The following is a 19803-nucleotide window of genomic DNA, read 5'->3' on the forward strand; positions in this document are numbered from 1 at the left end:
CATACAAGAAATCACCTAACCCAAGAAACTTGTAGTTGTAGAAAACTTTTATTATCATAGCTGGGCTTTATTGGTTTGAGCATCTAAATTTCACAAGACCCAGATTTTGAAGACCAAAAGATATTTCAAGAGGTATAGAACATTGAACCTGCAGGGCACTTTACAGAGAATCTTAAAATTAATCTCACTTAGCATTGCTATGGAGCCAGCTACAATGGCTTTTAAATATATATTAAAAATCCCTTTTAAAAAAATCAGTTCAGGTCTGAATAAGACTTTTTTAGAGGAAAACAAAGCATTTTAAAAAAAATGATGGGTAATAATCTTCTGCCCATCATGAACTAGTCTGATATAAGTCACAATCTAATTTGAAATCATTGAATTATCCTGTTCCTGTCTTATAGGTTCAACTCAGTTTCATGCTGGCATGAGAAGATAATCCTTTGAAACATCATGAATCGAAGTGATTTTAAACAAATTCCCTTTTGTAAATCAGTGGTTCTTTTGTGCTTTTGTATTGTGGATATTCAATGGGACCAATCTGAACACAGCTTATGATTGTATACAAATCCCTTGCCAGCACATGAAAACAAACTGGAATTTGTACATATAAGCATTGTGTATGTATTCATGCACAATAATCATTAAATTACATGTATATTTGTGGAATGCTAATTTAAATGATTAAATTATAAACCTTGTGTATTTATCAAATGGGTGAAAAGATTAAACTTTTGGCATTATGTTACTGTTGAATGTGTAGCTTGAGGTGTCCTGCACTTTTCTTATAAGGCTACTGAAGTTATATGTTTCTGCCTAATATATTTGCTACTGGTGATGAAGACAGATAATATCACTTGTAGAGACTTATTTTTGTATAATGGTAGAAGTTTTGAATTTTATGGGATATTTTGTCAAGTACTGAAATAAAAATGACTTCACCATTTTAACTACACTGTATTTGAACCTTCTTCACTTTTAACGAGCCATAGTTCTTGGTGCATGTCTTAGTATGTTCGGGCTGCTATAACAAAATACCATAGCCTGGGTGGCTTATAAAAACAATAGAAATTTATTTCTTTTCTATTTATTTCTAGTTCTGGAGGCTAGCAAGTCCAGGATCAAAGTGCCAGCAAATTTGATGTCTGGTGAGAGCCCATTTCCTGATTTTGTAGACTGCCATCTTCTCACTGTGTCCTCACGTGGCAGAGGGGCAAGGGGGCTCTCCAAGGTCTCTTTTATAAGGGCACTAATCCCATTCGTGAGAGCTCTGCCGCCATGACCTAATCACCTCCCAAAGGCCCCACTAACAAATACCAACAAATTGGGGATTAGGTTTCAACATTCGAATCTGGGGAGATACAGACATCATCAGTATTTGATATTTATTTCCAGAGGATTTTATCTTACCATTAGATATTCTATGATTTACACCAACACAAACAGGCAATCTACACTCTTGGAAATTTCAAATTACCTGAATTTTCCATATTAGCAGCTGGGTTCCAATAAGGAGTTCTAGAAGTTACAAATGTATTCTAAAACAGTTGAAGAGGGGAGGTTGTGGGTAAAACCTTTTTTAGCTAAACATAGCTTTCCATTCAAGGCAATTCTACTCTTAAGAGAGAATGGAGAAAAGAGCAGATAAACAAGTGCTCTGATCAATCTTATTATTTCACTCCCATCATTTGACCATCACCGTCCTTATGACATTAGGCCTCTGCAGTCAAACTTGTTAATGCTTCTCAATAATTGGTCTGTGGTTAAAAACTAAATCTTTTTAAGTCTTCTTAAAACTATTCACTAAACATGGACCAGCCTTACCAGAGTTTTAACTTTTTTGTGTGCCATGAACCTCTCTAGCAATCTTGTGAAACTATGGATCCCTTCTCAGAATAATGCTTTTAAAGACATAAAATATACAGGATTGCAAAAGAAACCAAGTATATAGAAATAGTCAAACTTTAAAAAAATTTTTGTGATGAGTAAAGAAATAAGATCTAGCAGATCTAATAACTATAATACCATAATGTCAAAGTAGTGATAAAAGTTAAAGATATTTCAAGAGATCTGCAACATCTATAATGGGATGTGAAAAGTATCTGTGATTTCTGTTTGCAAAATCATGAGTACTGCTAATACTAGTGTGGTTTGTTGACTAAATTCATAAATTAAGAAAATATTAAATTACAGTTTGAAATAAGTACAAATAAAGATGGAACTTTTTTCCCATCCAAGTTCCTAGATCCTAAATTCCACTCATTGAACCACACACTTTACAATCTGTGAATGCAGACTGTACTCTCAAAGATAATTTTAATGTGAAAAACTCAACAACACAGATTTTAGCTTCACAAATAGAGTTTAACATGAGTCCTCCAGCCTTTTAAACAGAACTGTAATACACATAGGGGAAAGTATGTTTACCTCATCTAGTAATAACAAAGTACGTGGTTAAGTTACAGGTATCATATAGTTACGTCTCCAGTTATAATTTGAGTTGATTCTTGAACTCAGGCTTCACAGAATTTGACCAGTGATACACTCCCAAGACCCCTGCTTCGTATTACCCTTATCTTAAAGCCAGTTTCCCTGATTTCAGATTTTGTATTTAAAAAGAAAAAATAAAAAGCCTGTTAACCTAAACTAACAGAACTAGTAACAAACATCCCTAATTAGATTCTGGAGAGGAAACAGGAACCACCTTGAGCCAAAGAGAACAAAACTTATCCCTCAAGGACTTTATTTTGGAATTCCACACAGATGCAACTATGTAGAACCAGATACAAATTTATCAAACAGATAAATATGTAATATTTAGTAATTAGATCAAGTTACACAAGCAGTCTTTCATATTAATTATTTTTTAGGAAAAACAGTTAGTCATTGTCATAGATCTCAATTTCCTACAGACAGTGCTTCCAGTTATTTCAAATATATTTTCCTACAATATAGCTCCATCATTGCTAAATATCATCATACCAAAACAATAGGATTCTCTTTTATCCAAGGCTTTAAAGGGGAGTTTATTCCCTACCCACCCATCCTTACACATACATACATACATACATTGCCCAACAAATCTAAGGCTTCCAAGTATTTCACTGGGCTTTTATACTTGCAGATCTAGTACAAGAGTTGAACACTCTGAACTTACTTGCCAAGAGCTATGTATGCTCTTAAAATTAACACCTGGAAATTGTGTTACTTAGAATCTGCCAGTTACCAAAGATCCCCCCCAAACTAATGAGCCTGATTTCCTTAAAGGAAAGGAAACCAACTATATAGAAACTTACAGTTTTCCTTTATCCATCATAAGACTATTGGGAAATTTCTGAAATGCCATTGGATTTGATGGAACCATTCAGTTAAAATATAAAAACTGTAAGTTAAGTTGGCTGTCTTTTAAAATTACACACTCAAAAAAAAGTACACTGGGAGTCGTTTCGTAAACTTCATTCTCTTCAGTGCTTTTGCAGTTTACAGTGATGTTTCACATTTTAGTTCCTTGCTGCCTTTTTCATTTTGATCTTCGTTTGTATCGGATAACTGGGTTTTCAGGGGTGTGAATCATTGTTGTATAATTTACAGTGGGAAAATATCCATCAATGAGATCAAATTCATATAAACGAAGCATAGTGGACCAAATTGTCTTGATTTGAACATAAGCAAAATTCTCCCCAATACAACGATGACGCCCTGTAAGAGAAAACATTTCCATAACAGTCGGCTGAAATTCTTTCTCATGTCTTTCAGCCTGGAATGATAAAATTTGTTTATCTACAGTTAAGGTGAATAGCAGATATACAGATATATAGTAAAAAGATGACATACTCTTTTCAAAAGAATGTAAATAACTAATAAAAATCCCAAGAGATTTTTAATGTCTGTTATTAGGGGAAACAGCACATGGGTAATTATACAATCATTTTTCCAATTGTTTATTTGAAACCTAACATCTATCTAGGTTAAAAATAAGTAAGGTTTGAAACATACGATGATAATCTAGTTTGGAAATATACTAGAATATTCTTAACTTCTGTCCCAAGAGAGCCATAGTCAAAAGTTAATATGAACCTTCCAATCAAAACTTTAAATGTCATTACAAATGATAATGGAAGAAAAAGAAATTTAATAAACCAAAAATAGCAACACATCAAAATTTAAAAGGTCATATACGTGTAAAAACTGACAAGCTGATTATAAAATGCATACAGAAATGCAAAGGACTAAGATATCCAAAGCGATCCTTAACAAGACGAACCAAGTTGCAGGACTTAAAACTGACTTCAAATCTGACTTTAATACTAAGATATGGCAACTGTGATAATGTGGATTGCAATAAGAAATACGTATTTAGTCTTCCATCTTGGCACAGAGCTCCTCAAACCTGTGGAATTTCTTAAGTGAAAAGAGCAATAAAGGTCAAAGAGGAAAAGAGCCTTTTGTTATTCGTAACAAGCCCCTTTCAACCACAGTTGAGTTTGCTAATGAGGTGACTGCCAGGGGAACCAACCACGTGATTAGAGGGTTGGAACTTTCAGCAATACCCCCCAGCTTCCAGGAGAGAGAGGGTCTGGTGGTTGAATTAATCACCAATGACCAGCGATTTAATCAATCGTGCCTATGTAATGAAGCCTCCACAAAATCCCTACAGAAGTACAGGGAAGGGACAGGACAGGGGACAGTGTTCAGAGAGCTTCGAGGATAGTAAACATGTGGAGGTGCTGGGAGGGTGGCATACCCACAGAGGGCTTGGCAGCTGTGTACCCCTTCCTTCTACTTTGCTCTATGCTTCTCTTCAATCACGCTGTTCCTGAGTTATATACTTTTATAGTAAACCAGTAGTCTAGTAAATAAAGTTTTCTAAGTTCTGTGAGCCATTCTAACAAATTATGGAACCCCAAGGAGGGGATCTAGAGAACCTCGAATTTATAGCCAGTTGGTCAGAAAAACAGGTGCCAACCTGGACTTGTAATTGGCATCTAAAGTGGTGAGGGACAGTCTTGTGGGACTAAGCTGTTAACCAATGGGGAGTGCACTAACCCCAGATAAAAGCCAGATAATTGTCAGTTTAGAAATAGGGCAGAATTTGGGCTGGAGAACTAATGCCCCTTCCAACTACTTGAACAATCTATGACTCTTTTATTGATATTTATATCATATACCGTTATTGAGTTTCTTTACTAAATAGTTATTAAGATCTGAAGTTCCCAAAGGACTTTATACTTTCGTTTATGTATGGAAAAGGTGTGACCAATGACAAAAATGTCATGTCACTTAAATGATGTCTTTGGAAAAACAAATAATTCATAGAATATAGTTTAATCTGTACAAAGTACCAGTGAATGGAGAAATTATTGGAGGAATGAGAGTCTGCCTGTGTCATTTTAGGATTTTAATTGAAATGCAGAGGTTTGCATACCTATGCACAACCTGCCCAAATTTAAAGACCATCTTATCATCAGGATATATAGGCAGAGAACCAAAAAGTTCACTAACAATCCAGAAAAGCTTCCATGCCATTGCTCTTTTCTGAAATGCTGATTGTCTCATCATATTTAGCCTGAAATAGTTGCCCAAATGGTGTGCTAACTCCAATGGTTCTTTAAAACAGAATTCACAAGGAGCTTTAAATACTATGATAAGGGAAAACAGGGTGGACCATAAAGATTAGAACTGATAAAACTAGATAGGTTAGAAGGTAATAGAACATTGTAAGGATTCACAGAACTATTTCCTTCAGTACAAATGAAATATTTTTTCCAACCTGCAAAGATTACACTCCTACAGATGTTTGCAGGAATGTCCCTATGAGGAGAGGGAAGGATATTTGTAAATAAACTTCACATGGATTATTCTGACAGGCACAAATATGTTATCAGAACAAACATTTCAAGTGTCAAATGTAATCATCTTACCAGCTCCAAATGGCACATAAGCAAACTTCTCTCCTGATGCTGGATTGTCCTGTAAGTAGCGATCAGGATTAAAGTCCAGACGTTCTACCCATGAGTCTTTAAGTCTTTGATTGACAGTGGGAGAAACACACACCTGATGTCCTGGAGGAATGGTATACCCTGCCACAGTCTACAAATGAAAGCAACATATTTCACTAGATAATTTAAAAATATTCTAACAAATAATCAGACCATTGTGTAACAAAGCATTAATATACATGAAATATACATATATTTTTAAACTGGCTACATGATAGGCCAGTTAAAAATTATTTTAACTCAAGATGATTTCCAAATAACACACATTGGGCTGGAAGTATATACACAAATTTTAAAAAGTGATAATGCCTTGGGGGTAGGGGTGGGATTTCAAGGAACCTTTCACAATCCAATTTACACACTTCCACACTGTTACAATTTTTTACAACAACACATGTTATTTTAAAAACCAAGAAAAAAATATACTTCCATTTTAAAAATGCTAATTGTTAAATTAAAATGTAGGGAGAACAGATGAGCATGTATACTGTCTGCAATTATGTAAAAATATTTATACATTTAAAATATGTAAAACTGAAAATTATGTAGAAGTGATTATTCTACTTTTTTAATTTAAAAAATTCTCTTTGATATTATGATATTTCTTCTTGATAAATAACAACTGGGGGCACGGAGGAAAAGATCTAGCCAGGAGACTCACCTGAGGAGTTTTGGCCATTCTCATCATGGTCATTATAGGAGGTCGAAGTCTTAATGTTTCTTTTATGCAGCGATCAAGAAAATTTAGGTCCTTGAGCTAAAAAGAGAAAAAATTTCCCAAGTTTTACAAATACTTAACATACTTCAACAGGACAAACAAGTTCAGGGTAACTGGGAATATCTTGTCTTATTTTTGTCCATGGTCAGTAAAGAAAAAGAAGGCAAGATAACAGATCACTCCGAAGAATGGCATGGTAAGGACCTTCAAAAATTCACTCATCCAAAAAATGAAAACATTAGCAAAAATCATCAATGTCAGCTTTTTCAAAACCTATACACAAATGTTTAGAGCAGTGTTATTCACAGTAGCCAGAGGGTGGAAACAACCCAAATGTCGATCAACTGATGAAGAGAGAAATAAATGTGGTACAGCCATACGATGGAATATTACTTGGCAATAAAACAGACTGAAGTACTGATACATGCTACAACATGGATTAACCTTGAAAACATGCTAAGTGAAAGAAGCCAGTCACAAAAGACCACATATTGTATGATTCCATTCATATGAAATGTCCAGAATAGGCAAATCCATAGAGACAAAAAGTAGATTAGTGGTTGCCAGGGGCCAGGGGAAATGAAGCATGACTGCTAATGGGTACCGGCTCTCTTTTGGAAGTGATGTAAATACTCTAAAATGAAATTGTGATGATGGTTTCACAATTCTGAATATATTTTAAAAACCAGTGAATTGTATACTTTAAGTGGGTAGATTTTATACTATCTGAATTATGTATCAATTAAGCTATCACTTTAAAAGTTACTAAAATCAGAAATGAAAGAAGAGACATCACTATTGACCTAATAGAAATAAAAAGGATGCTAAGAGAATACTTTAACAATTGTATGCTAACAAATTAGGCAACCTAGATGAAATAGACAAATTCCTAGAAAGACACAAACTGCCAAAACTGACTTAAAAAGAAACAGAACATATGAATAGACCTGTAAGAAGTGAAGACATTGAATTGGTAATCAAAAAACTTCCCACAAAGAAAGCACAGACATAGATGGCTTCACTGGTGAATTCTCCCAGACACGTAAGAAAGAAATAACACCAATCCTTCACAAAGTCTTCCAAAAAGTAAAAGAGGAGAAAATGCTTCCAAATGCATTCTCTGAGACCAGTAATACTCTGATACCAAAACCTGTCAAAGACATAACAATAAAACTACAGACCACTATCCTTTATGAATATAGATGCAAAAATCCTCAAAAGAATACTAGGAAACTGGATCCAGCATTAGGACATTTCAGGGAAGGATATGGGGAATTTTCTAAAAATAAAGAATCTAATCAATTTAATCTATAGTATATAGAAAATCCCAAATTGTCCCCTTTAAAAATTAGCCACACATACTCAGTGTCATAGGCAGCAATGAAACTGAAAATCCAACAAACCTGGTCATAAGTTAAGGGAGGCAGATTCTCTCCACAGACTGTTTTCTGTTCTAAGTAACATTTTTCTTGAAGTGTTTTGTCTCTGGCCAAAAAGAAGCCCATCCAGGCGCTGGTAGTTGAAGATGTATGCTGCCCCGCCAAGAGCAATCCAATAAGCATGCCTGCTACTTCATCATCTGTCAAAGGATGCCCATCCCTAAAGAATGGACCGCATACACAAATTTAACATTTGGCAGACACATTTCATGTCTCAACCTTTATATAAAGGGTCAAAATGAATTAATTTTTCTCTTGCATTTGCCCATCACAAGTCAGATTTTTTTTTTTCCTTTAGGGAAAAGAGACCAATAGAAAATATGATACTGGTTACAAAAGACTTCATTGAGGTTTACTAGCAAACTTTTCACTATGTACAGTACTGGGATTCCAGTAAGGCACAGGATCCCAGTAATTTATGTTTCATCCATTTAAAAAGTTCAAAGGTCATAGCTACTAATTTTGCCAGCATTATTACTTTTTAAATGTACATATTATTTAACTATGTTTTAATGTATAAAAAATTTCCTGCTTCAGTTTAATATGTGATCTGAAGAGCTCTTACTTGTAAGTAGAATCTAGTAAAGTTTGGAGAATGTCATCAATTTTTTCTCCTGATTCTCTGCGTTTCTGGATTGCCTTATAGAAAATATTCTTGATCTCTCGATGAGCTCTGTCCCTGCGTCTGTAATTCAAACATGAAAATGACTTTAAAAAATAAGGTAATACTTTCAGGTATCAAACTGACAAAACTCAGAACCAAGAGAAAAAAAAGAAGCCATGAAAATCTTAAATTGTTAGGGATTTCTAAGGTCCTTAAGGGCAGGAAATGTGTTTTAACATACATATCCCTGATTCTTTACACACTACCTGTGTTCTAACTAAAAGTCTAAAATAAGACTCAAATGATTATTCCGTTATAACCATTTTCCAGTTTAAGAGAAAGCAGAATACTCTTTTACATTAACATGAAATTCCAATTTTAACCAAATTAATTCTTGAAGCAGACAGAGTCACTCTGGTTCTTCTGCAGGATTTAGCATTAGAATAAATCCCCATTTCTCACCTGAACAGAAATGAATCAACAAAGGCACAGAGAGACTACTAATATGCAAGACACTAAGCTACTTGTCAAGTCCTATGAGCAATGTTTCTCTGTATCACAGACATCCTTGCTCTTAAGGAGATAACAATAGAGCTGTCAAGGAGACAGAAAATTAAAGAAAGGTACTAATACTTCAAAACAAACTTCACAATATACTACAAATTAGTCAAATACTTTCAAACAAGTGCTTAGAAGGGCTGTATCACTTTTAGGTAGAGTTGAGAAACCCTCCTGCATACAAGGAATATGTGAGATAAGTAGGTTTTAAAATATCGGAACAGATAGACAACAAATTACCTTTCTAATTAACTGAAACTTAAATAAGCTCACTGTGTAAAGAAATATCGAATGCTTACAGAAGAATGGAGGCTTATAATCTCCCCCAATTTGTTTTATATTTAATTTTTATCTTTGTCAATACAAAGCCAATCAACACTACAGTAATTAAACAAAGTGAAATGACCAAGTATTGTTTCTTTATCCATACCTGAAACTAGGCAAAGGGAGCCAGCCTGGCAAGAGCCAGGCTGCGTGGCTAAAACCTCCATCCAAATCTGCATACAGTTGTGCCACCTTCTCATTGAGTTGACTTCTGATTTCCTTTCCATGTAAACAATGGCTAGCTGTTAAAATTATGAGCTCAGAAAGAGCTTCAAACAAATCTAGAGGGGAAAAGATCATTCCCATTACTTTTGCCAAAAATTCTTTTACAATGTTCTGTTTTCTTAGAGATATAAAAGTACTGTAAAGGAAATGAGAATAAAAACTTAACTCAGGAACCAACAAGATCCTATTCATACCATCAAAAAAAGCCTATAAATATGTGGCTACAACAAAGAGAGGCAAGAAACCAAATGATGGGAGGCACCCCAGCTCTCTTAGATGCCACAAAGGTATCTAAAATCTCACTCATACTCATGAGCCCTTAATCTTGAAAAGGTAAAATGAAGATAGAAATGAATGTGGTTAAAAAAAAAAAAAAAAATGAATGTGGTTATCTGAGTTCCAGATCACAGTATAATAAAGGCAGTAAAAAGGTTATTTAGTGCATATGGGGACAATAATAAGGTGCTTTCCAAGAAATAGCAGTCCAAAGGCTGAAGAATGGATTATTCCCCAGGTCAAAAGTGGGAAAAAAACTGAAAAGTGAGAAACTCAAAGGTCAGAAAAAAACTGGTCTTGACCATACATAAAAGAAAACTGTAACCACCAACTTGTATATCCAAACATTAGAGACAGATGTATCGGGCAAGCACATCTGGGTGACACTTTAAAAGTCCTAACAATTACCCAATCAATATCCTGTTCTTTAATTCCATGTTCACCAAACGAACTTCCAGTTATCATTTGGCTTTCTAATTAGATTGCCAAAAAAGAGAAGTTCAGCAAATATTCTGGGGTTCTTGGTACCAAAATTATATCTCACTGTATTTATTCAGTTGGAGTTCTAGTTCATGCATCAGCTTCTTGTAGAATAGGAAATATGTCCCATGAACTTTAGGTATATTAAATAAAACCAGGTTCTGGACCTTTTATAGAAGCTGAAGACCAGACCCAGAATGTGGTGACCTACACAGAGGTCTTACTGCCCTGTAGGCAGATGTTGCTTCCTGCTATGAGTATGACAATTGTCTCTGAAGGCAACAATTACTGCAGTCCAATATAAAAACTGGATTCATAGAATCCAAAGAATTTTAAGTTACATTCAATATACTCCTTATATAATGCGAGAAAGCATACATTTTTTAAAGATTTCTATTGGTAACAGCTAAAATCACACTTTTGGTGGTACAGTAAGCTTATGTATTTAAATTTACTTTTTTCTTGGATAAATCATTCCCATACAATAGGAGAAAAATAACGTAATACATACATAATTAAGTCATTTAGACTTCTACTTGCCCATTGGGAGTTCAAAAATTTTTATTTTATTTATTATATTAAAATGACCTTGAATGTAAGTTTTACATTGTTTATTTCAAAATTCAATTATGAATCATTTTTATATTATTCACATAAATGAGCTAAATAATACACACATTAATTAACCCATTTTAAGGTTTTGCTAAATGAGCAACAATACAGTAAGTCCCCTACATATGAACAACTTCTGTTCCAAGGGTGTATTCGTTAGTCCAATTTGTCCGTAAGTCCAACAAAATTAGCCTAGGTACCCAACTAACACAACCCACTATATAGTACTGTACTGTAATAGGTTTATAATACTTTTCACACAAATAATACATAAAAAACAAACACAAAAAATAAAGAAAACATTTTTAATCTTACAGTATAGTACCTTGAAAAGTACAGTAGTACAGTACAACAGCTGGCATACGGCGCACAATCGCATCTTTGAAAGTTCGCAACTTGTAGGTTCGTATGTCGGGGACTTAGTGTAATTACTTCCTCTCGGGTCTTTTAACTCCACGGTAATCATAACATGTTCATTTCATTAAATCTAAGGTGGTTTTACATATGGTGTAGTTTGCTTTTTACACACACACACACACACACACACACACACTCGTCACTCTTTTTTTTTTTTTTTTTTTTTTTTTTTGCGGTACGTGGGCCTCTCACTGTCGCGGCCTCTCCCGGTGCGGAGCACAGGCTCCGGACGCGCAGGCTCAGTGGCCATGGCTCACGGGCCCAGCCGTTCCACGGCATGTGGGATCTTTCCAGACCGGGGCACGAACCCGCGTCCCCTGCATCGGCAGGCGGACTCTCAACCACTGTGCCACCAGGGAAGCCCCACACGCACTCTTAAGATTTCTAGTCACAGAAAAGTAGCCATATTGGGACAAATGCAAAACCAAAACATTTTGCTTACTTTTTTCTCCACTTTCTCCCCAACTTTGAAAGTACTCCTTTGTTTCTTTTTCAATTATAGAAACATGCTGTCTAAAGTGGGCTATGTTAAGACCACTTTTTAACATTTTCTTCTGCTCCAAGAAAACCTTCAAAATATTAAGGGTATATAAGAATTAAAACACAATTTTGTTTTATCATAAGATTCATTTGGGTTATTATAACTCTTTAACACTCAAAGAAAACAATCTTCTGAAAAATTGAAAATAAAAATAATTTTCTTAACTACACACCAGATATGGGAAATTTAAAGCATCTATGCATATATCTGAAGTAACACGTAGAAGACACTTGCTACGCAGGCCCAAGACAAATGATAAATTAGGAATCCCACTTCCTGCCTTCCTTTGTATAGATAACGCTTTCCCCACTCCTGACTCCATGGCTCACTAGTCCTATTCTGTTATATTCTAGTCTTCCAACCCAACCCAGATGCCAACACAATCTCCCAAAAGTCCATTACATTTTGCTACTATTTTTATCCTTCACATATTCTCCCATCTATTCCCAAACAAATACCATTCCTCACTTATGCTATCTTCCAAAAGTTTAATTAGAATGTAATACAGTCGGAATAAATTCACACTAAGACAAAGAATGTTTTTAGCCCTTTGGGGCAGTTCTATTTTAAGAATCTGATAAGCTGTGTGGAAAATGAATAGATATATCCAACCAGAGGGATTGCCCAAGGCTCTTGCTTTTGGTCTTGAGGACAGCTATTCATTCGCCCACACCTCCTCAATCCCCAGAAGCAACACTCAATGTCAATTCTTACCTGCTATACTAGGGTATCGGGTAATGCATGGTACGTTCACAGCCAGAGCCCACACCTAGTAATTGGGCTAATTATCTGATTTGCATTTTACATCAAATTGCAGCACTTTAATATTTGACTTTGGGGGAGGAAAGAAATCACACAAACTTCTAAAGCCAACAATCTCTAGCTCAAAAGAGCTCTTATGCTAAAATTTCAGGTGGGAGTAGGAAGGTAGGAGGCCCTCCTGATGAAATAATGGGATTTTTCTTCTTACTTGCTCAAATCAAATCCTAATACGCTAAGTTCTCATTGATTCTATTTCTTTGTACAGGAAGCCCTTTAAAACTGCTTAGTCCATGCCAGCAACTATAAGACAAAATACCCATTCTTTGTCAGCTACCCATGGTTTTCCTTCTTTTAACTGTCTCATGATTCTTCAGATTTTTGAGTCAAAGAATAAATTGCTTCTATACTTTAGATATATAATTTATACTACTAGCTATAAATATTATAGTATAGATTTGTCTTTCTTCAAGATAACAGTGTCACCTACTGGATTAGGCACATCATAGGCAACTCCCTTCCCAAACACAGGTGTTGTCAGACGACTGTAGACATCTTCTGCATTCAAGTCTTCATTTTTACTATTAAAAAGCAGTGCAGCAGCATCACTCCCCAGAAGGTAGGTAAACGTCTTGCCCACCATGGTAAAACTAAATACAGGTCCATACTAAAGTGAGAAAAGTACCCATAGTGATGTTACCAAAAAATCTGCAGTGCTAAGACACTCATCTTAAATAACAAAATAATACATTGCTGAAAATTAAAACATTCATAAACCTTAATACAATTCTTCCCCCAGTCTTTGTCCAAATTATATTCATTCAGTTGCAAATAAAATATAAATAAAACTTTCTACTCTGCTTTTTTCACTATTTATGTTGAAAATATTTTCTATCTTTTACACAGACATCATATGTTAACTGTTCTTTCACTATGGTTGATGTGTCCATTTTTTACTTATTATAGATAATTATATAATGAATATCCCTGAGAATATAGATTTTTTTTCCCCTTTGGTTAAAGATAAATTTACAGGAGTAGCCAAAGGATATGACCTTTCCTACAGCACTTGCTATATGAAGACACCAGAGGTTTATTTAGTTATCAATGTTACCACTATCTCACCAACACGGAATGATTTCATTTTTAATTTTTTGTTAATCAAGTTGTGTTAAATACTTTGCAGTTTTCTGATTACTATTGCAGACTGTAGGCACTGGGGATACAATCATGAACAAAAATACTGTCTGTGACTCATGAAACTTAGTCTATTGAAAAAGTTACAACTTGATCAAATAATCACATTAACAAATGTAAAACTGCAAATGTGAGAAGTACTACATAACAGAAAGCAACTCTGCGATGAGAGAATGATCAAAGGGAGACTACAAAGAGAAAAAGACACCCGAGCTGAGACCTGAAGGATGGTAGCAGTTAGCCTGATGGCTGAGCATGCACAAAGGTCCTAAAGGTGAGAGAAAGAGAGGGAAAGGATGAGATGAGGGCAGAGTCTGGTAGGGCCGAGACCATACAGAGCCTTGTAAGCCATATTCGGGAAGTTTTATCCTTGCAAGCAATGAAATGTGATGCAAGATTTTAAACTACATGGGAAAGAGACTAATCTGTGCATATTTTAAAAGAAAGATTCCTCTGGCTCCTGTATGGAGAGGAGAGGGACAGGAGCTAAAGGAAAGCCAGAGGACCAGTGAGCCTGTTACAGGAACCTGATGATGAATACTTGGGACAAGGTAATGGAGGAGCAGTGGAGATCAGAAGCAGATGGATACAGAAGTATTGTGAAGAGAGAACCTGCTGACTTGGCAATGGACTGATGGATGGAGAAGTATCAAGAATGACTCGTAGGCCTCTGGCACACTGCAAAACTGGGAGAACAATGGTGAGAGAAGCAAATAGGACAACCAGGACTGGAGAGAGAAAAATCAAGGGTCAGACTTTAAAAATGTTGGATTTCAGGTGCCTTTAGTCAACTAAGAAAGAATCATGTGGGAGGTGGATATCCAGGTCTGAAGATCAGAGAAGAGACCTGAACCAGAGACATTAATTTGGGTGTTATCTATATCTGGCTAATAACTGAAGCTGCAGGTAGAGACAAGATCATCTAGGAAAGAATAAAGGCCAAGGACCAAACCTCAGTGAACCCCAAGAGTAAATGGCCAGGCGTGAGCCCACAAATGAGTTAGAGAAGTAGTCACAGAAGTAGAAGAAAAAATGAGAGAAGCCACACTTAAGGAGGGCGTGGTCATCACTGACAAATAGAGCTGAGAAATCAAGTTCATTGGATTAGGACATGGAGCTCATTAGTGAAGGGGCTAAAAGACAGACTAGAGTGGACTAAAAAGTAAGTAAATAGGACGTGTGGAAATAGGGACTAAGTACAGACAACTCGCTGCAGGGGGAGGGACATGAGAGGAGACTGAGTGGCCAAGAGAAGCTTTGGTCTTTTTAAATGGGTGACCTTTGAGAACTTTCCAGAGAAAATGGGAAAGATCTAGTTGAGAGAGAAGTCAACTATAGAGAGAAGAAACAATAGCAGAAGGTTCCTGTGACAAAAGAGGGATGGAGAGTTTAATGTCCCATAGAAGGCAAAATAGTGTAATGAAATCAAGGTGACAGCATATAGTGGGCTAGAGCACAAGATTCTGGAGCCAGATTGCCTAGGTTCAAATCCCAGCTCCTCCACATATTAGCTGTGACCTTGGTCCTACAGTCAGAGAAATTAACATTGCTGTGCTTCAGTTTCCCTCACCTATAAAATGGGAATAATAATAATAATGCCTACTTCACAGAACTGTTGTCAAGATTAAGTATATACATATATATTTTTTGATATATATACCATGAGATATATATATATATATATATCTCGTCATCATATATTATATATACATAAAGGAAAACAGTGCATTGGCCATCATAAATGTAAGTGGTTTCTATTAGTAGTAGTAGTATCAACATCATCATTAAAAGCACAGACTTGGGTATCAGACCACGTATTAATCCTGGCTTGGTCACTAGCTAGCAGTGAGCCCAAGAACAAATTAAATAACCGGTTTCTCAGTTTTGTCATCTCTAAAATGGATATACCTGAAAGTATTTTTGTGGAGCTTCAGTGAGAGAATATATATAAAGCACTAAGTACTGCACAAAGTTAAGTGTTTCAGAATTATTAATGTAATAGGAAGAAAAGAGAATACTAGTTTATATATGTATTGCTATAAGTAGATTTGTATGTTTGAAATTGGGAACGTGAAGGAATTCCCACTGGTTTTTAATCTCTCTTTACAAAGGAGACAAAGTCATCTGCTTTAATAGAGAGAGGTAGGAAGATTTAGAAGTTTCAAAAAGTGAAGGTTTGAATAGTCATTGTGCTGAGTGGGAAAGTGAGCCAACCACAGAAAGATAATAGGACTGTTGAGCAGTGTTCAAAGTTCATTCAAGGTAGGCAATCACAAAATTAGAAGGACCTAATCTGGCACAAGGAAGGAAAAATGACTATTAGGCTCCCTCCAAGGTTGGATTTTTACCAGGTAAAGCACAACGAACAGCCAGGGGCAAGGAAATGTAAGGTACTGGCGAGAGTGTAACTGAAATGATAGACCATGGTCCCAACGTGTAAAAAGAAGGAACATAACGAAGGCTGATGGAGCAGGACAAAGTAAGTGGAACAGTGGACTGGACCATCTAATGAGGTCAAAGAATGGTTATAATGGAAGGAGTTGGAGAGGCTAACCAGGAGAAGTAGTTGTGCTCTGAGAATAGGGTGTCTAAATTAATACTGTGGAGGTAAAACAGGTAAGAGTGACAAGTTCAAAGAGGCACTGTGGAGCAAATGGCTAAAATGGCACGAGAAAGCTCATCGGGGAGGAGAAGGGCAAAGATTTGAGGGGCCACAGTGCTGTGTGGGTCACCCAAGTGGAAGTGAAGTCACAGAAGACACGTAGAGCAGGTTAGAAAATTCCACAGACGCATGGTTAAGAAAAAGAAGGGTCAGTTAGTATCAATTTTAACTATGATCAGTGAATACAAAATTGAGGCCAGTGGTTTTTAAACCATAGTTGCCAGAACTAGATTTCCTCAGAGATCATCCCAGGACATGGAAGAACATAAAAGGGTCTCCAAGGCCCCTCCAGCTCTTAAACCAGAGCAGCTCCAATTTTATCGGTTTCCTATACTGGGAATAAGCGTAAGATTACACGTTTTTTTAATGTTCTGCCGTTTAAAAGAAAATTGGAAAAGCACTCATTTCTTTTCCTCTAATGATCTGGAAGACTTACCTTCTCATATGCATTTTCTAGGAATTCAACTGGACTTTTCCCAAATGCTATAGCATGTCCAAGGAATGGAACTGGAGAGAAAATGTATGGTGGACTTTTCTACAAGAAAACAAAACAAAAAAAAACCTTCCAGTTTACATTTCCTATTACAAAACATTCAGTTTAGTTTCGTGACTAAAAAAAAAAAAAAGAAACTTGTCCTTAATATTAAAAAGTTACCAAGGGCTTCCCTGGTGGCGCAGTGGTTGAGAGTCCGCCTGCTGATGCAGGGGACACGGGTTCTTGCCCCGGTTTGGGAGGATCCTACATGCCGCGGAGCGGCTGGGCCCGTGAGCCGTGGCCACTGAGCCTGCGTGTCCGGAGCTTGTGCTCCGCAACGGGAGAGGCCACAACAGTGAGAGGCCCGCGTACCGCAAAAAAAACAAAAACAAAAACAAAACAAAACAAAAAGTTACCAAAAGATTAAGCACCAAAAGTAACTTAACAACAAACAAACCGCAAATACCTTAGCAGAATAGCCATAGTAAAAAGAGCAGAGGGCTTCCCTGGTGGCTCAGTGGTTGAGAGTCCACCTGCCAATGCAGGAGACACGGGTTCGTGCCCCAGTCCGGGAAGATCCCACATGCCGCGGAGCGGCTGGGCCCGTGGGCCATGGCCGCTGGGCCTGCGCATCCGGAGCCTGTGCTCCGCAGCGGGAGAGCCCACGGCAGTGAGAGGCTCGCGTACCGCAAAAAAAAAGAGCAGAAACTCAAAACCTAGTATAAGATAAACGACTAGACAAACACCAAGGCGTTGCAATTATAAATGCTGAACACTTTCTAGAATATGCCCAGTATTATTAGTGGCTCTAGGCAACTATCCTAATCATTAGTAGAAAAAAACAGAAAAGTCAAACTATGGTTTCTTCACCACTTATTTCTACTACCACTCACAATTTTAGTCCCAAAATCTTGACTAAAGAAGGTAGGGAAAAAGACAAAGTAATGTGAGGGAAGGAAGGGAAATGTTTAAGAAGCTACACTGATCAGTAAACAAAACACATTTCATGCTTCTCTCAACAAATGATCTAGATCTGTTGATTCTACACAGAGAGTAGAGCAGTTTTAGCAGGAACATTTTAGCACACACTATAAAAGGTACTTCAGATGCCCCAAAATGAGACCTGCAGATTACAACATCAAGTCTCCTGGAAATCAAACTTGGAATGATAAAAAAGGATAATACTTCTCATATCTTTCGTGGTCTCAAATAGTAAGGAGCTCTACAAACTCACTCTTTTGGACAATAGCAGCAACAATCTTAAAACGCGAAAGTTACCTTTGTCTTTCCAAAGACAAATAACACTTCCTCAAAAATACCACATGTAGGAAAAAAAAAACTGCCGGAAAAAAAACCAAACTGCCTCATGTCTGTTATGGTTCAAACAAAAATAATTTTTAAAACTACTTGGTCAATAGTTTATATATTCCATTGTCAGTAAAAGGGTCGTTTTAAAGGCTACTTGGTTTGTCTGGCTAAGAATGCCTTCATCAAATGTATTAGGGAAGCATGAAGCTAGTGGTCAGTAAAGCCGCTAAGTTAGAGGATCTGGTATTTTATTAGCATCATAGGAAGGTCCCTACAACACTCCAGTCACTCTCACTCTACCAAACTGAACATAGCTCCTTTCATACTGATGTAAATCGCCATTAGAGGTAATGACACAGCCCACAGGACACTGAACCACACAAGGGTAGCCACCAGGATGACGGCCACCAGGATGACGGCCACCAGACGGCCAGCAGGGCCGAAGCTGCCAGAAACATCACCACCAGGGCCCCCACCAGGCCCGAAACCCCCCTGCGGCGGCCAGCACAGCTAACCGGACGCTCAGCGCCACAGCCAGGGCCGCAGCCACCGGATCCGGCCGTGGCCATTAGGGCCACCAGTGCCTTGGCCAACACTGCCAGCACTACGACCACAATCGAGGCAAGCACGACCCCAGCCAGGACCAGACACGCGGCCACCACCAGAAACGCGACCGACATCGGGGCGCCCAGCAGCAAGCCCAGCATAGTCAAGGCAGTCGCGACCGCCAGCGCCACCAGCATCATTGCCGCTGCCACCCTCCCCCACCCCATCCCCAGCCCCCAGCGCGCCCGCCGCCACTGCCCAGCCCAGCACCACCGCGGTTCCAGACCCCGGCTAGCCCTTCTGTCGCCCTGGTCGCATCGTCCCCCTCCAGAACCCCCGGGGGTTGCACGTACCGCCCCAGGCGGCAGTGGGGCCAGGTGGCCGACGGCGAGGCGGAGCAGGTAGACCAGGCTGAGCGTGAAGGCGCAGGCAATGAGTAGCATGGATAGGAGGTTGCCTCCTGTCACTTGCTCCATAGCCTGCCCCAGCACCGACCTGCCCGCTTGCAGTAAGCCCAGCACCACCATCCCGGCCGCCACCCCCGCGTCAGTTCACCGGAGACGCTGGAGGCCGAGGTCGCCCCGGCTCCTCCGAATCGACGGAGGGAGAAGAACCGGCTCACGCGACCGGAGGCGGCCCCGGCCCGCAGGTCCCCTACTAAAT

At 37.9% G+C, this 19803-nt stretch overlaps 2 protein-coding genes across 5 annotated transcripts in view; one reads left to right on the plus strand and one right to left on the minus strand.

The window, feature by feature from the left end:
- Positions 1-950, plus strand: part of AKAP9 (A-kinase anchoring protein 9) — a 140347-nt gene extending 139397 nt beyond the window's left edge. Inside the window, exon 51 of the mRNA XM_060157011.1 lies at positions 405-950. Coding sequence (XP_060012994.1) covers positions 405-439 — 35 coding nt within the window. The 3' untranslated portion in view covers positions 440-950. The remainder of the gene's footprint in view (positions 1-404) is intronic.
- A 1349-nt stretch (positions 951-2299) lies between these two features.
- On the minus strand, positions 2300-19803 carry LOC132524710 (lanosterol 14-alpha demethylase). Of its 4 annotated transcripts, none has more exons than XM_060157014.1 (11): positions 19494-19803; positions 17248-17346; positions 13443-13619; positions 12095-12221; positions 9749-9923; positions 8722-8841; positions 8121-8316; positions 6661-6756; positions 5922-6090; positions 5771-5811; positions 3557-3757 (listed from the first exon to the last, which is right to left on the minus strand). In XM_060157014.1, the coding sequence occupies exons 1-10, from the start codon at positions 19665-19667 to the stop codon at positions 5780-5782; spliced, it is 1365 nt and encodes a 454-aa protein (XP_060012997.1). In that variant the 5' UTR covers positions 19668-19803; the 3' UTR covers positions 3557-3757; positions 5771-5779. The 4 variants fall into 4 exon arrangements, with proteins under 4 accessions (XP_060012996.1, XP_060012997.1, XP_060012999.1 ...); XM_060157015.1 differs by having other exon boundaries at positions 3577-3699; XM_060157013.1 differs by lacking the exon at positions 5771-5811 and having other exon boundaries at positions 2300-3699.

This window comes from Lagenorhynchus albirostris, chromosome 8 (assembly GCF_949774975.1).
Source record: "Lagenorhynchus albirostris chromosome 8, mLagAlb1.1, whole genome shotgun sequence".
Taxonomy (NCBI): domain Eukaryota; kingdom Metazoa; phylum Chordata; class Mammalia; order Artiodactyla; family Delphinidae; genus Lagenorhynchus; species Lagenorhynchus albirostris.

Bases quoted from the DNA above. Each gene is read 5' to 3' on its own strand.
- LOC132524710 (XM_060157013.1), bottom strand. From the start codon at position 19,667: ATGGTGGTGCTGGGCTTACTGCAAGCGGGCAGGTCGGTGCTGGGGCAG. The intron at 13,620-17,247 runs GTAAGTCTTCCA...TTCTCACTTTAG, and splicing joins TAGAAAATGCATATGAGAAG to TATGGACCTGTATTTAGTTT. The intron at 8,317-8,721 runs GTAAGAGCTCTT...TCCATTCTTTAG, and splicing joins TTACTAGATTCTACTTACAA to GGATGGGCATCCTTTGACAG.